The sequence below is a fragment of the Dermacentor silvarum genome, chromosome 6 (genome assembly GCF_013339745.2).
Source record: "Dermacentor silvarum isolate Dsil-2018 chromosome 6, BIME_Dsil_1.4, whole genome shotgun sequence".
Lineage (NCBI taxonomy): Eukaryota > Metazoa > Arthropoda > Arachnida > Ixodida > Ixodidae > Dermacentor > Dermacentor silvarum.
The window spans coordinates 152,592,126-152,607,816 of record NC_051159.1 but is presented as its reverse complement, the minus strand read 5'-3'; the positions used below and the strand labels follow the sequence as shown (position 1 = coordinate 152,607,816).

General features: G+C 47.6%; 1 protein-coding gene across 1 annotated transcript in view; it reads right to left on the bottom strand.

Annotated features, from left to right (window-relative positions):
- The window catches only part of LOC119456254 (uncharacterized), a 31,396-nt gene that overhangs the window by 2,508 nt on the left and 13,197 nt on the right, over positions 1-15,691 (bottom strand). Inside the window, exons 5-10 of the mRNA XM_037717906.2 lie at positions 13,004-13,141; positions 6,886-7,176; positions 5,586-5,856; positions 4,427-4,528; positions 2,229-2,405; positions 1,897-1,959 (exon numbers count right to left, since the gene is read on the bottom strand). Coding sequence (XP_037573834.2) covers positions 1,898-1,959; positions 2,229-2,405; positions 4,427-4,528; positions 5,586-5,856; positions 6,886-7,176; positions 13,004-13,141 — 1,041 coding nt within the window. The 3' untranslated portion in view covers position 1,897. The remainder of the gene's footprint in view (positions 1-1,896; positions 1,960-2,228; positions 2,406-4,426; positions 4,529-5,585; positions 5,857-6,885; positions 7,177-13,003; positions 13,142-15,691) is intronic.

The window sequence follows — 15,691 nt, the reverse complement described above, 5'->3', positions numbered from 1 at the left end:
AAACTCCTCCGAGCCATGACGTCACTGCGTTGCCTAGCAACCACTTGGCACAGGTCCGCCTGGCTCGCGCTGCGCCTAGCTCTGACGTCACTATGCGCCGCCTAGCAACCAACTGGCATGTCTGCGCCCGGCCGCGCCACGCTGCACCACAGCTTCCCGTACATCGCCAAGCTTCCACAGCCGTTTAGGCGGAGAAAAAAAAAAAAAAGCCATGACGGCACTGCGCGCCGCTTCGTTCGCAGCCTTTGTATAAAGCTCCGTGACGTCGCGACGGCGGCACATTGCCTAGTGTCTCTGCGCCGAGCACATCGTTTGCGCCGCCTAAAAACATGGGTCGGCCGAAGAAGTACGTAACCCCCGAGGAAGAAGATGCTCGACGGGAAGCCCGTCGCACCGCTGCTCGTGAACGAATCCAACGGCTGCGATCGAACCCGGAATACCGTGCTGGTGAATCTTCGTCAAAGGGACAGTGAAGAGCGGTAAATCCCGAGTATCTCGCCCTTTGCAGGGAATGCTCTTGTCTGAGTGATGGCAAGCGCCGACAAAGTGATCCTGGCTACCGTGTGATGCCTAACTTTCAATGTCAAGCCTACAAGTCCATGGGTGGCGCGAACGGCCGATTTCAGCGAGAGTTCTTGAATGTCGAGTTAGGTCACGGCTACCGCGTCTGCGATCAATTGTGGTTTGACGTCCACCTGTCTACTCTGAACTCGGTTGGAGACTTTGAGATGCGCAATGTCGTCGTGCAAGTGTTGCGCGAAGTGTTTCCCGCCGAAAACGACCCCGGAGAGATGAAGGTTTTCAAAAATCTTGGCGTAACATAGCATTACATAGCAAAACTTCGTTAAAATCTTCGCATAACAAAGCAATACATAGCAAAAACACGGTAAAATATTAGCGTAACATAGCAATAAATAGCAAAACTCGGTAAAATCTTGGCATAACATAGTAATACATAGCAAAAACTTAGCAAAACTTCGTAAACCTTGGTCGACCCCCAGCTACGCTGTTTCTTCTTCCTTGCACCACTAGTGCAAGCTGCCCTCATTTTTTTCGTTTGTCGACGAAATACACGTTAGCAATATTACGTATAACATTTAGTACCTATTATAGCTTTAAAATCATTCTCCTGTTTTCTAACGCTATGCAGACTATTTCTTTCATAAATCTTGATTTTTGTTGCGACACCACAACATAAAAAAATAAGAAAGAAAGGCTCGGTGCTTCCGAGATGAAATGACAGCGGCCAACTAAATTACTAAGAAACCAGCATTTGATTTAATTCATTGTGTCGAAGGAGCACTGTAGATTGACACGTCGCAATCACGTAAGCATGCATTCATATAGGCTTTAAAAGAACTTGAAGTTATCTGGAAATATGTTCCGTGTACTGAGCCCAGTAAACGCCAGCCACTACAGCCAAACGAAAATACAAAAGCAAGCACGCCACTTTCACATACTTAGACGCAATAATAATTAGTCCGCACTTGCCTTCTGCAATTAGCTGCCCATTATGCCACAAATTGGTTGGCTTGAACGAGAAACTGAAGTCCAAGTAGGACCTTTAAATGGATTGTTTTATCTGCATCTTTTACCAAGTTCGCAACTTGCTCAATAACCTTTTAATAGGCAGAATAACAATGTTGAAACGCCTGAGTCTAAAGCGAGCCCATAGTGCAAGTTCATGTTTACCAAGTATTTTATTTGATTACGAACACAACAGCTTATCTGCCGCGTTTACATTCCCCGGAAAGAGGACCGAAGGAGGCATAGTTTCCTGGTGCGATACATCAAAATGTGTTACACTGTCAGTTAATGAACAATGACGTTATGAAATTCCAACGCAATATCAGGTGAAATGGTACAGACAAAAGTAAAATACTATAAAATGCTTGCCTTAGGACTTCTGAGAGGCTGTGGGAACTTCCTTGTGCTTGATCACCGCTGGAATCGTCTTTTCTGTAAAGCGATTGCAAACATGGAAAGATCTCAGAGAAAGTGACTTCCATTGATAATATACAATAACATTGTCATTGTTGTGGTAAGCCTGTAGTAGTTGTGCTATATTGCGCTGCGCTGTATTGGTCCTGCATACATACTACATCGTCTTGCTGCTAAACCGTAAGAGGTATCTCGTCATAACACAAACTTCTGACTCTCTTATCAGTTATCGCACATTTTGCCGCATTTGCAACCTCTTTTAGTGTGCTTGTCCTAATGTCGCTTACTCTTTTCCTCTCGGAGCCGGATGGCGGCGTTCCTAACCCTGGCGTTGGCGAGCTTGGCCGCCTGATGCTCGGTGGCCTCTGGAAAGAGCCGCTGAGGAAGCTGGTTCGACGCCGGACCGCTGTACTGAGCGCTGGGAAACTCCCGAAGCATGTCCACCAGGGCAGCGAGCATGATGTCTGTGGGAAAGATTCGGAAGAAGCATTTCAAAGGTTTCCCGAAATGCAACGCCTCCTCTTGGCTGGTGAAAAACATTAATAACACTCCGAGATGTCTATATGTACGATGTCTTTATATTCCAGTTCCATTTGTATAGCATAAAAAAAGATCCCCTACTAATTATGCAAGTACTGAGAGGTACGGCACAACCCTATACAAAAGGACGCCAGTAAACACACTGCAGTAAGAAAACACGGTAAAGTAAGAATGGATGACTGGTTTGTCTTAAAAGGGGTGCCTGTTGTAAATCTTGAAAGCTATAAAACAGCTTTGTTATTCCTACGATTTTGTGAGGACCGTCGGTAGGGGACTTAGATTTTGTCAATATCCGGTGTCAGCATTGTCTTTCTTTTTTTTTTATGCTCATAAAACGGATGCGCTATTTTCAGGTTGTCCATATTATACTGCGGCACGAATGCGTTCAGTTCTACAAAAAAAATGCATTTTCGTTTTGATTTACTTTAACTGTGCCATACTTTTGTCACACGATAAATTCTTTCTCGCTACTAACCAACTTCATTAGCTGCAAACGCCATTCCTTCGCTGGTAAGACCATAACATTTAGCCCGGTGTGCGGCCGCTAAAAAGGCGACAGGGCAACCGTTATCGCAGCGCAAGCGATAACGGTTGCTGGTGTAAATCGCACAGCCAGCGCATGCATCACTGCCCGGTCACCTTTTAAGCGGCAGCACACCCTGCTAAATGCTATGTTCGTATGTACGCGGAACGTTTGGGAGCACTGCAATCACGGTGCGCAAGCGGGCATGTCACGTGGTATTTTTTTTTCTTTTTACAGCGTAAGCTGTTATGGGCTCATTCCAATAGCCGTTTCTGGTCGCGATGATGCCACCGCTGCCCCGTAACCGCTATCGCCGTAAATGCGAAAAAAAGTACCCGCTCTCCGCCAGGATCGAACCTAGGCCCGCTGCGTGGGAGTCGGATACTTCACCACTGAGCCACGCAAGCGCTTGCTATCAGGCAGAGGAAAAATTCCCGTTATAAGCGCCCTATAGGCAGGCGCGCAGGCGCAGACGACCCGAGCCTCCACCAGTATGGTGGCGCCATCTAGTTAACGTGCCTGCAACCGCCGCGTGCGACGAGATGCGATTCAGACGAGGCGAGCAATGAACGCTATCCCGATGTTAGATGTACGCTACGTATTCTTGGTACCTCTTCGGTACACGTTATGGCGTCTCCTCGCAAGGTACGAACCGCTGCTGAAGAAGCGAATCGTAGAGCTACGTGCGCGGCTACAAGCAGGCATCATCGGGCTCAGCAGACTGCTGTGCAGAGAGCATTACAAGCCGCAGCTCGCCGTGGACGCCGACGCCGGGCGAACAGTTCAGATCGTTCTCGTCAAAATCGAGACGAAGACACTTTGCCGCGAAGACGTTGTCGTGCGTGGCGTCGAAATTGGAGCTACTCTGGCGCCGCTCAACCAGCTTACGCTGTGACTGTGCTGCGTGTGCCGCGCAGGCCTGTGACTTTTTTTTGTATTTCGCGGGCATCTGCAGTAAGCAGGACAAAAAACTAATACTTAATAGATAGAAAGTTAAGAACTGTTTAATCGGAGGTTTTGTAAACCGTTCTACAACTTTCTAACTGGAATTTTTGGCCCAACTTCGTTGGTTGAGAAGTTGGTTAATAAATCTTGACTAATTATGCAGTTAAGGAGAGTACAAAAATAGTGTCACTTACTCCATACAATAGCCAGCGACATGCATTTGGTCGCGTCGTCTTCGAGTGCATCGGCATATTTTGAAACTCTACCTAAAGTTAGTTGGCACTGGTTAGCTGGTTAGCAAAAGCATTCATGCTTTTGCCGATAGGTGGGCAGCGTTGTCTCATTTGTACCCATGGCCCGTAGGTTTTGATGTGCTCTTCGTATATTTCCTCACGCTAGCCAAGAAGAGTAACCTTCAAGAAATTTTTATAACAAATAAAACGGAGAAAAATGCATCGAAGGTGCTGTCTCACTCACCGAGAACTTTCTTCTCAACTTCACCAGACAGCTTGTTTTGGGACACCTCGGTTTCCACAAAGTTGGCAAACCTCGCTAAGGCTTCTTCGGCACTCTGATCCCCTGCAAAGAAGAAAAATTGGATCAGCACGCTTTGCAACACCACCGGCTCTGAACTCAATTATTGCGGCACCAGCAGGATCTCGCAGCTAAAAAGGCCATCTTCTCAAGAACAACGTTTTTGCGATGAACACGATACTGTCTTGCCCGCTAGCTACAGTATTACCTGCTGTGGCCTCCGAAATACATGCACAGACGTCACCAGTCTCGGAGTCTGTATGGGCGCCAAACCCTTCGCAAGTTACCGAGCGTCAACGCTACGTGATAGCACAGTGCTTAACGCACCCTATATTTTCACTGTTACCTTCTGCATAGTGCTTTGCAGCAAAGCGTTTACGTGCCGACCCGGAAAGACGGCAAGACGCGGAGCGGAGTCCCCATCACGTGATTCACGTGACCCGCGTGAATCACGTGATTCATCAACCCACTTTACGCGGCGGAATATTGACCAATCAGACGCCCCAAATCGCATGAAAGAAGGCACAAAAATTTTGCCGTAATCAGGAGTTACGCACTTGACGTATTTTGGTTTTACAAGGAGGATGTGTTGTTACTGTTTGTTGTTTCAATGTGCAATTCAGTAGAGAACAAAGCCGGCCATCGGCACCTCCGTAGTGGTAGACAGTAAAAATGACTATACTATATAAGCAGATTTGTTATATGACTGCTGTGTTGTGTATGAGCTATTCGAAAGGACAGCAGCAACAGCTTCGGTTAGTAAAGTGTTGGAGGGATTGCAACATAGTGCATCATAAAGCCAGGAGACCAGGAGAGAGCATCGCGCCGCACAATTCAAGCCAAAACTCATCGACCCAACCCGTGATCACCATGTCAGAGTGCATGGCAGGTTTTAGTGCTCCCGCTCTGCAGGCGAAGCTACGGCACCTCAGCCGAACAAGTGCGCATCGATTTAAGAACTACCAGAAACCAAACGCACTCGGCCAATACGCTGTGTCTCAGAGGTCACGGGGTGGCTCGATGAAGAAAACTTTGCTTTACGTACTGTCAGAAGAATGCAAATGTGCAGAGCCTTTCAAGCTCCACGTCGTCAAAGCCTCACCCTTGACAATGCTGTGGGCAAACATGTCCTTGGCGAGCCAGTAGATGATCTCCTCCAGCGTGTACTCGTCATACAGCGATGAGCCTCGCAGCTTCTTCAGCGCGCCCAGCACGTCTTCTTCGGCCTGCTGCTGCGCTGACCGGACTCGCTGCTCTTCTCCCAGTCGCTCGAGCTCCAGCACGCTCAGCTTGTTGGGCGCCAGACCACCAGGCAGCATCAGCCTCTCTCCGCCGCGTTTCTCAGCTTCTGTTCCGCTTGACGAAGCCGAGGCCTGCGAGGTAGTTGCGTCCGTGACCAAGGAGTCAGCTTCAGATTGTAGAAACATTGGGCAAGTGGTAATCGCATGCCGATAATGATATAAATTTACTACAAGACTGTAATGAATATGAAAATGGAGACTTTTATTACAACGACGCTGTTAAGAGCTAGGTACCAGGAGATCGTGTCCGCGTGTTTTAAAGCCACGTGACCGAGCGGGAGAGGAGAGGAAAAGAAGAGCTCAATCCTGTGAGAATGCTGTGAGAGGGTTGACGTAAGTCGCGCCGTCCAATGCTCGCGTTGGAGGGGGGGAGCATGAGGCGCGCCAACCAATGGCGGTGTACTGAAAAAGTAGGTCATTGGAGGAGTGGGGCTTGAGAGGAGTTCCCGTTAGCGTTGCTTGTATATACGGAGCTTTGGTCAAGGACCCTTGTCTGGGAACGTCGTAGAAAAGCGTGAGGAGCTCGCTAGGAACGCCGTTGCCCGTGGACGCCGAGCCAGTTCTTTCAGGGCCGGGCATTGTATAGCGATCGTAAGTGTTAAAAAATACCCCATTGTGGTACTCGGAGCCGGCACCGAAGCCTCCTTCCCGAGTACGTAGCAAAGGGGTCGGTTTACCATTCTGTAGAGAAATTCAACATAGCAAATCCCCGATATAGCTAAACCCCAACATAGCAAATCCCACCAGAGTGCCAGCTTCACTGGACTTCCCTCTTCACAGGGTGGAAGGGCTTTGAGTTTTTTTTTAAATTTATTTAGGATTTTAGGGACCAAGAATAAGAAGACACCATACACAGCGCTAACTTTCAACTCGTGAAAGTTAGCGCTTTGTATGTGTCTTCTTGTTCTTGGTGCCTGTCGTGTTGCGCTGCTCCGTGTCTGTATGTTTGCGTGTTCCTTTAATTCATAGGCAGGCCGTGCCCGTCACTAGTATTTGCGGACTGCGGACACGAGCTATCCCTACACAGTTTGTCAACGAAGAACTATGCACCGTCCATACGCAGTCCGTACACAGTCAATATTTACGGGAAAGGGAAAACACCTGGTGCTGTGACGCCGACGCCTTGTTCTTGTCTTCTCCGGTGGTCTTTGCGGGAGTTGAGAGGCTCGGAGAACCGGCCGCCTTGCTGCTTCCTCCAGCCTTTGACGCTCCCTGCGGCGTCACTTCCTTAGAGACTGCGGGCTTGGCGGCGGGAGACTTTGGTTTTTCTGCCGCCGCCACCTTGGCGTTAGGAGCTTGGCCTGCCTTCTGCGATGATTTGGAGGCGACTGGGGCCTTGGGCGAGTGCTCCATTTCCCGTGTGCGGAGAGCTTCACCCAGACGACGCTGCGCCTGCGGATAGATGCAAGAAGAAGAGAAGCCGTAAAGTGCGGAGCTGCAGACGTGTGCGCATGTGACTGTTTACAACATTATCACTTCAAAAAAGAGGGATGGAATATAAAAAAATTCCCAGTTTCGCCCGAAAGGCGAAGCATCGATTGGGGTAGCAAATTAGCAGAAAGCGGGACGAAGCAAGGATAGTAGTTTAATGGGCCGTGTAAACTTGTAAACAATCGCTTAATAACTAAATAGACAAGCACGGTGTCCCACGCGCACAGGTAAACATGAACACATCTGCCTCGATGACCGCGGAAACTCGCTGTGAAAACGCCGCAGTGAGAAACCGCGCCAGCAGCAGCGGGCAAATTGACCTTCGTAACATCTCTCGTCTCGCTTCAACGCCAACTAAACGTCGAAAGCACAGCGGATACGAAGCTACCGGCACTCGGCGCATGCACTTTGTCCCCATCACTGATCACTTTGAAGATGAAGCCCGCGCGGGCGCGCACTTCGCCCACATCGCAGATCGCTTTTAGGGTACGGCGCCCACGCTGTGAGCAGCAGCCGACGGAGCAGAACGTACCCCCCCCCCCCTCCCTCCCTCTCCATCTCCGTCGTCTCGCCCCCGTGCCTCACGCGGGAAAGAAGACCGCGGGCTTCCGGCCTGCCTTCCTCCCTCGCAAGCGCTACATTTAGCCGCGATTGCCGGGTCACCCTCGCACGCTTTCACTCGCGCACGCAGCGTACGGCGCGCGTCGACGATTTTATCGCAGTTTTCAAATGCGTACTCCTTTCTTATCGAAATGGCCAATTCACTTTGTGAATTCTGCGGGTGCAACAAAACAATCGCACACCTTCTTTGTGAGTGCCCTCGTTTCAACCCTCAGAGAGCAGCTCTCTCAGCCACGATATATCAACTGAACATGAAAGCCCAATAACAGAAAACAACATCCTTGGAAACTGGCGTACACAAACAACGGCGCGAGCCGCCCTGAAGGCACTGCTGCGTTACTTAAAAGACACCGGACTCAGTGAAAAATTGTCACTCTACACTATGTGACGTAGGATGGAACGAATTGACACTATGCAACACGAGAACGCCTTCGCTGACTGCGTGACAGTGCCCACAGAAACAGTTCTGTTCTGTGTGTGTGTGTGTGATTTTCTTTTCTTTCCTTTTTTCCCCTTTTCTTCCTTATTTTTCTCTCTCTCTTCTGTCGCATCCCTTTACCCCTCCCCCGGACAGGGTATCCAACCGGAGATAATCTCTGGTTAACCTCCCTGTCTTTATTTGCCTTTTTTTCTTTCTCTCTCTCGTATCGCCGTTGGACTTAATACGGCGATAATGACGGCGACGCCACCGGCAGAGATGCGCTTAGAGTGTCCCTATAATTGCTATCGCAATAAAGAAAGGAGGGGGGGGGGGGTAACCAAGGCCGTGCCTTGTTGGCTGCCCCACACTTAGAGTAAGGGGCAGATAAGAAAACACAAACAAGAATAATAATAAAGAGGCAGTCAGTGCACCCACACTTGCACACCAGCACAGGAACTGCGCTGTGACCTATGACATGGACCTTGTTTACACACAAAAAAAAAAAAAAAAAACACCGCATATCCACGGGGTGAATGGTGATGAGTGGGCAAAGCTCCGGAGCACAGTCGCATCGTAAGCTGGTCGAGCGGCTCAAGAGTAGCTCCAATTTGGACACCACGCATAACAGGGTCTTCGCGGCAGTCTGTTCTACAGCACTACACGGGCTCGGGCTTACCCGAAAGCCCGGGCCCGGCCCGGCCCACGGGCCGGGCCGGGCCGGGTAGAGCAGTTTTTTCACGGGCTCGGGCCGGGCTCAGGCACGGCGTGTGCTTTTTGACCCGGGGCCGGGCCGGGCTCGGGCTTTCTGGTGGTGTGCATGTAACGTGCAGCGAGTTATTCTCGGGCGTCTCAACTCTGAAAAACATGTATTTTTCGGTCTCGGGCCGGGTTCGGGCCAGTTTCGAGCCGGGCTCGGGCCGGGCTCGGGCCTAAGGTAAAGGGGTGGTGGGCCGGGCCGGGCGGGTAACATAGATTATTTCCGGGCCCGTGCCGGGCCCGGGTCTCGCCATAAAAGTTTTTATCGGGCTCGGGCGGGCCGCCCAACGTAAAAACGGGCCCGGGCCGGGCTCGGGCTGAAAAAATCGGCCCGTGCAGTGCTCTAGTCTGTTCGCCTCGTTTTGACGAGAACGACCTGAACTGTCCGCCCTGCGTCGACGGCGAGCTGAGGCTTGTAATGCTCTCTGAACAGCAGTCTGCTGAGCCCGATCAAGCCTTACAACTGCAACTTACATGTCGAGCGCGCCAGGTTTGCAGGCACCTTAATTAGATGGCGCCACCATACTGGCGGAGGCTCGAGTCGTCTCCCCCTGCGTGCTTTGGAGCATTTTAAGGCATGTTTCCGCTGCCCGTTAGCAAGCGCTTGCGTGGCTCAGTGGTAGAGTATCCGGTTCCCACGCAGCGGGCGTGGGCTCGATCCCGGCGGGAATCGGGTACTTTTTCGCGTTTCCAGCGACAGCGGCTACGCGGCGGGAGCCGCCCGCGGGCGGCATCATCGCGACCCGAAACGACAATTGGAATGAGCCCATAACAGCTTACGCTGTAAAACGCACTCAGTATAAGATCGACAGAAATGGAGGAACAAAAGGAAAGACAGGGAGGTTAACCAGGTAACAATATCCGGTTTGCTTACCTGAGCCCGGGGAGTGGAAAAGAGAGGATAAAGAAGAGAAATAGAGAGAGCACAAAGGCCATCACGGAGACCAGAACACGTGCTTGAAATCAAAAACATGGTGAAGTGTGTAGCCTTTGTTTTTTTGTAATTGAGATAAAAAATAAGCAAAGCAGGTGTCGCCGTTTACTGGCGACAGCTACACCTTTTCACCTAATGCAAGTGTGTAGTCGTTTGCCTAGGCAGTGTAATCCCAAGAACTTTGATGAATCCAATGCACACAACAAATAAAAAATCCCTAGTGTTTAACGTTCTCCTGATAAATCCCGCCCAACTGTATTCACTATGTAGCAAAAGTACAAGAACACGAATTTTGCTGCTTTTTTTAAAGCCCGTGGCTTAGAACACCGTTTACGAATGCATGGACAGCCCATGGGCTTTAGTTACTATTTATTTATTTATTTATTTATTTATTTATTTATTTATTTATTTATTTATTTATTTATTTATTTATTTATTTATTTATTTATTTATTTATTTATTTATTTATTTATTTATTTATTTATTTATTTATTTATTTATTTGATTCTGACAAACCATTATATTTCATGATTGCCAAGGCACTAGAGCTAAAGGCCAGGAAGTATGCCTGATATGGCTCCTAGCGCCGTGGTACCACAAAACACAGCCAGACACTATATATATAACGAAAACATGACACATCGCCAACGGTATACACGCAGTACTTCGCAAGCAGTAAGCAATCAAACCACACATTCTTATGGTGCAGATAATTAACTATTGAGCGTACAAGATGGAGCGATCACTATTACTTTTATTTTTGACAGCGCACAGTATATACTCGTTACGGAAGCACTTAAGCTTTCGGCGGGTGTAAAAGAGGTGGGGACTCTAAGGAACCTGATTGACTGGTTTACACCTTATGAAGAGTTTGATGCTCCTCGCTCGTGGCGAGTACTCTTAAAGATATTGTACTGCGTCCTGAAGGTGTTTAGATGATGCCGTGCACGAAACCTGTGCGCCAAAATGTTAACACGAAGCGCAATTTTGCAAGAAATACGCGAAATATTTTCGAGGCACCCCTTAGACCTAGACCATGTTTCGGCAAGCTTAAGGAACAGTGTTTTGCCATGCGGCTGCACACTACATACTGTACTAGCTCGTGGAGCGTCGATCACAAAAAACATGTAACTATAACATGACAGTCTAATAACGCTGGTTGGGTTACTACTTCAGTATACTTTGATAAAATGTGTTTGTGAGGGAGTCGCTATCCATTGCTTCCTACCTAAGACGACAAAGAATCGGGAGTCGAACGTGAGGTAAAGGGGAGCAGGATGAGGTGTGTGTGTGTGTGTGGGGGGGGGGGGGGGGGTTGTGTATATGTGCGTCTGTGTATATGGTGCATGCGTGTGTGAGTCAGTCTGTCTGTGTGTGTCTGGTTGTGTGTGCATGCGTCAGTTTTAAAGAGTTACAACAGCAAGAACGAGAACAACACGCTATACCCGTGCGCCTGGTTTATAGACAAGTGGTAGCAGCAAGACAGGCGAAGTGGGACCATTTGTGTTAAATAGGACTGCCCTGCTATACTGGTAAGAGCGCTAAGAACAGCTGTCACACACAGCTTCCTGCTCTGAGTAGTTGGACGCTGTTCGCAAAAAAAAAAAAAGAAAAAGAAACGCTGCTCATACTTCTCCATCGGCCACTTGATACCTAAATTTCGGGTCGCTCGAACAGAGCAGCTAATTAGCAAGTAAAAAGCAGATAATTAAATGTCAGTCGCCTGTAAAATGAGACCCCTGACGTTAGTCCAGTAACAATGCAAGAACTGAAATTTCGCGGACGTAAATTAGTATTGATCGCTCTGTCTGCAGAGTTCGTATTCTGGTTTACTTTGCGCTTGGAGAATGCCCGACACATAAAGGAATGAACGCTCCATTGATGACACCGTATACGCCTACTGCGGAAAAAGCCAATTAGGTTGCCCATGATGGCAACCAAAAAAGTAAGAGACGTAACGCAGAACAAGTTAGCCGGCTCATACGTAATCTCCTTACTCTGCTAATATTACCTTGACCGGCGACAGAGTTATTTTTTACCCTGGTAGGTTACTTAATACGATAAGCTACTATTTCCAGCGTGATAGAACTGACTCAGATTTTCATGACGCGCACAGAGACCTCTCTAAGCCCAACCTTGGATATATTTCCACGCACCTGTGCATATTTGAGTAAGGATCATTTTGAAGCGTATTAAATTCAACAGCTCGAGAAACCAAAAGCACTAGAAACAACGTCCAACGTAACGTATAGCTTTGCAACAAAAGGCCGCATGGGTAAGAAATACAAGACTAAGACACCTATAATTGTAATTAGTCCGGCGCACGAATAAAAAAATAAATAGTGAGTTTGATCAGATCAACGACGATTGCGTAAGTTCGAAGAAAAAGATAGATAGATAGATAGATAGATAGATAGATAGATAGATAGATAGATAGATAGATAGATAGATAGATAGATAGATAGATAGATAGATAGATAGATAGATAGATAGATAGATAGATAGATAGATAGATAGATAGATAGATAGATAGATAGATAGATAGATAGATAGATAGATAGATAGATAGATAGATAGATAGATAGATAGATAGATAGATAGATAGATAGATAGATAGAAGCAGGACATATGGCAATTAGTTCCGTAAAGCTTCTGAGGTCAGAGGAAGGGAGAGCAGCCCACGCCCTGTTACCTAATCTCCGTGATGACTGCTGTGCCACCTGTGACCGATTGTGATTGTGTGTCTGTGCTCCTTATTTTCTTTATTTCTACTTTGCTATCACTTTACCTCCCCCTCCCATCTCTTCCCAGCGTAGGGTAGCAAACCGGATCTTCCCATCTGGTCAACCTCCCTGCCTTTCCCCTTTCTTCTGTCTCTGTCTCCGTGATGATCAGAGGGGGAAAAATGCCCTCGGAAGTTATGTTGGATGCTGCATATCCAAAAAGATCATTGCATGCGGCTCAATGAAGCAGATTTGGAGAGTCCGCGAAGAGGCAGTGGGTACGTCGTGGTCACACACGAGTAATAAATTCATCATCATCATCACCATCATCACCTTGAATTCGTCCTTCTTCTTCATGTTGATTGCCTCGCGCAGCTCCTGGATTTTGCGCAGCTTCTCCTGCTGAGCGCGAATGTAGTTCATTTCTGCCTTGACGTCTTGCAGGTACACGATGGCCTCCTCTCGCGTCATCTGCGCCAGAGAATGGAGGCGGGAGATTGTGATCTACGTCATCCGTTGTCGCTTCATCGTGCGGAAGAAAACAAAAATGTGTTTGGTTATGCCTCGAATTGATGCAGGCGTTTCAATTAATGAATGAATGAGCGCGGCGGCAACTTTGACGACGCTGGAAAAAGTAGTTGGAAAAAGTGCTCCTGTGGCAGTTTTTGTATAAATATAGCCTCTATATGAATATATTTCCGGCAGCCAGAGCTTTTTTCACGAAACAAGGTTTTACGAAACAAGTACACATGCATCTTTTTTTAAGACTTTTAGGTATTAGACAAAGGATAACACAACGCAAAAAACGGCTCAAGGAGGATTTCAAACAACGGAAACACGTTATTTTAGGAAAGGACGTGGGAGGTGGTGCCTACGAACGCTTCGAAAGTTTTGTACTTGCAGCGGAGTTTACGCACGTGAAAATAGGTACAGCTGTTCACCACTTTCCAAGTTTACCTAAGTCAAGAAATGGGAGCGACGTTTTGAAATTGCCCGCTGACTAGGCGAGGCGCCCTGTCTCGGCTGCACTTACACCGCCGACAGTTATTGATAGTAACGGCGCCACTCGCTTTATTTTCCATGAGTATGCCGTGCTGTGAGTTCGTTTCTGTTTGTGCATGCACTCTTGTTATTTTTTAACCGTTTACTCCTCACCATTTTGTCAAGTGCACTGTGCGCCCTAACAAATGTTCTTTCCTACATTTGCATTGTTATGGATTTGAATAAACCATTGTTCCTTATCTCCCCTTCCTGGCTTTACACTTTCAATATCAACAAGACAGAATGGCATGTTCTGTTCGGGCCACATCTGTGAGAGCGTGTTTTTTTTTTTTTCTTTATCGACCCTGTTGCATCCACACGCTTTATTATTGTAGTTTCTATCACAGGCAACTTGCTATATATTTACTTTTGCAGTTTGACAGCCTTCAATTGAAAATTAAATTCTGAGGTTTTACGTGGCAAAACCAAGATATGATTATGAGGCACGCCGTAGTGGGGGTCTCCGGGTTAATTTTGACCACCTGGGATTCTTTAACGTGCATCCAATGCACGGTACCGGGGCGTTTTTGCATTTTGCCCCCATCTAAATGCGACCGCCGTGACCAGGATTTGATGCCACGACCTCGGGCCTGACTGCGCAATGCCAAAGCCACTAAACGCCACCACAACAGGGACGTTCCAAGGGCGCCAGCTCTGCTACTGTAAGGTTGTGGAGTGCCTACTCCTTGTTTTCCTAGAGAGAAATAACTGGCCCCGTTTCCGCTAACGATCACTTTCTCTCTCCCTTCAGTCTCTTTCCCTTTTTTCTCCCAGCGTAGGGTAGCCAACCGGACTCTTGACTGGCTAACGTCCCTGCCTTTCTTATATCCCCCCTCTCTCTATTGCGATAGGTCATGCGGTAGGTCCTGCAATAGGACACTTTTGCTCGCACAAACACTAGCGCATTCAAGAGGGGAAAGAAAGACGAAAGATGAAAAGTGAACACGAGTGACTGCATAAATTCGGCCGTAGTATTTTAAGCCCCCTCTCAGTACTGATAAAAATATGTGTCGCTGTTCTTTCAAGGCCACTTACTGGCCATCGTCCAAGTACCATCCCAAGTGACAATAAATGGTTGCTCACAGCGGTAATCTAGTAGCGTAGCTGCTACTTTTTCTGTGCATTTAGGGGGCATATTTCAGCAACACGTGGATTACTATTTCTGCAGTGCAAATGACGAAGACTGGGGATACACATAAACGACAGGACCATGCTCTGTCTCTCCTCTATAGTCTCCATTCTTTGTGCTTAAACGTGCTTTTAAGCTACAAAAGTATTTTGAGTAGTCTATAAACTAAACTAACATAAGCGAGCTTAGAAATGTGTGCGAACTTCAACGATGACTTTAACGTTATCTACATCCAACTCTTTACTAGCAGCAGTTATAAAACTGTCTTGTTGTATATTTCTGGAGCAGAAAACTCATAGTTGGTTCGTCTTTTTTTTTGCATTGTAGTTTGTGCCTTATTGATAAAAATCTTTCATGTAGGCAATGTATTCTGAGATGGCACTTCACTGCACAATGAAGAAACGATGGAAACATACTCGGGTGGCCAGGTTAACTGGCTACGCAGGTGTGTCGCGGAAGCATCAAATAATACAGGGAGAATATTTTCAATAAGAACTGGAAATGTTTGCCTTGAGTATGTCTGGCATGCTACTGCTTATTAGAACGATCACAGTAAAATGCGGCAGAAACCATCGAAGATGAATATCAAAGTCGGCGATAGCTTTCTTGAGTAGTGCTGCATATCTCCATGCCATCCGTGAATCACGAAACCTTTAGGGCACATGAGCACACACACACGAAGTGGCAATCTCGCTGCCAACAACAATGCTAAATGACACCACGACCTTGTATAATAAAGTTGTAATCACAGCGCGCTTGTGTCACCCAGTGTCACCCCTTGTGTCACCTTGGCGCATCCATTGTGTGGTATCGGCCAAGAATGCGAACATGCCAGTCTTACATATACAGTG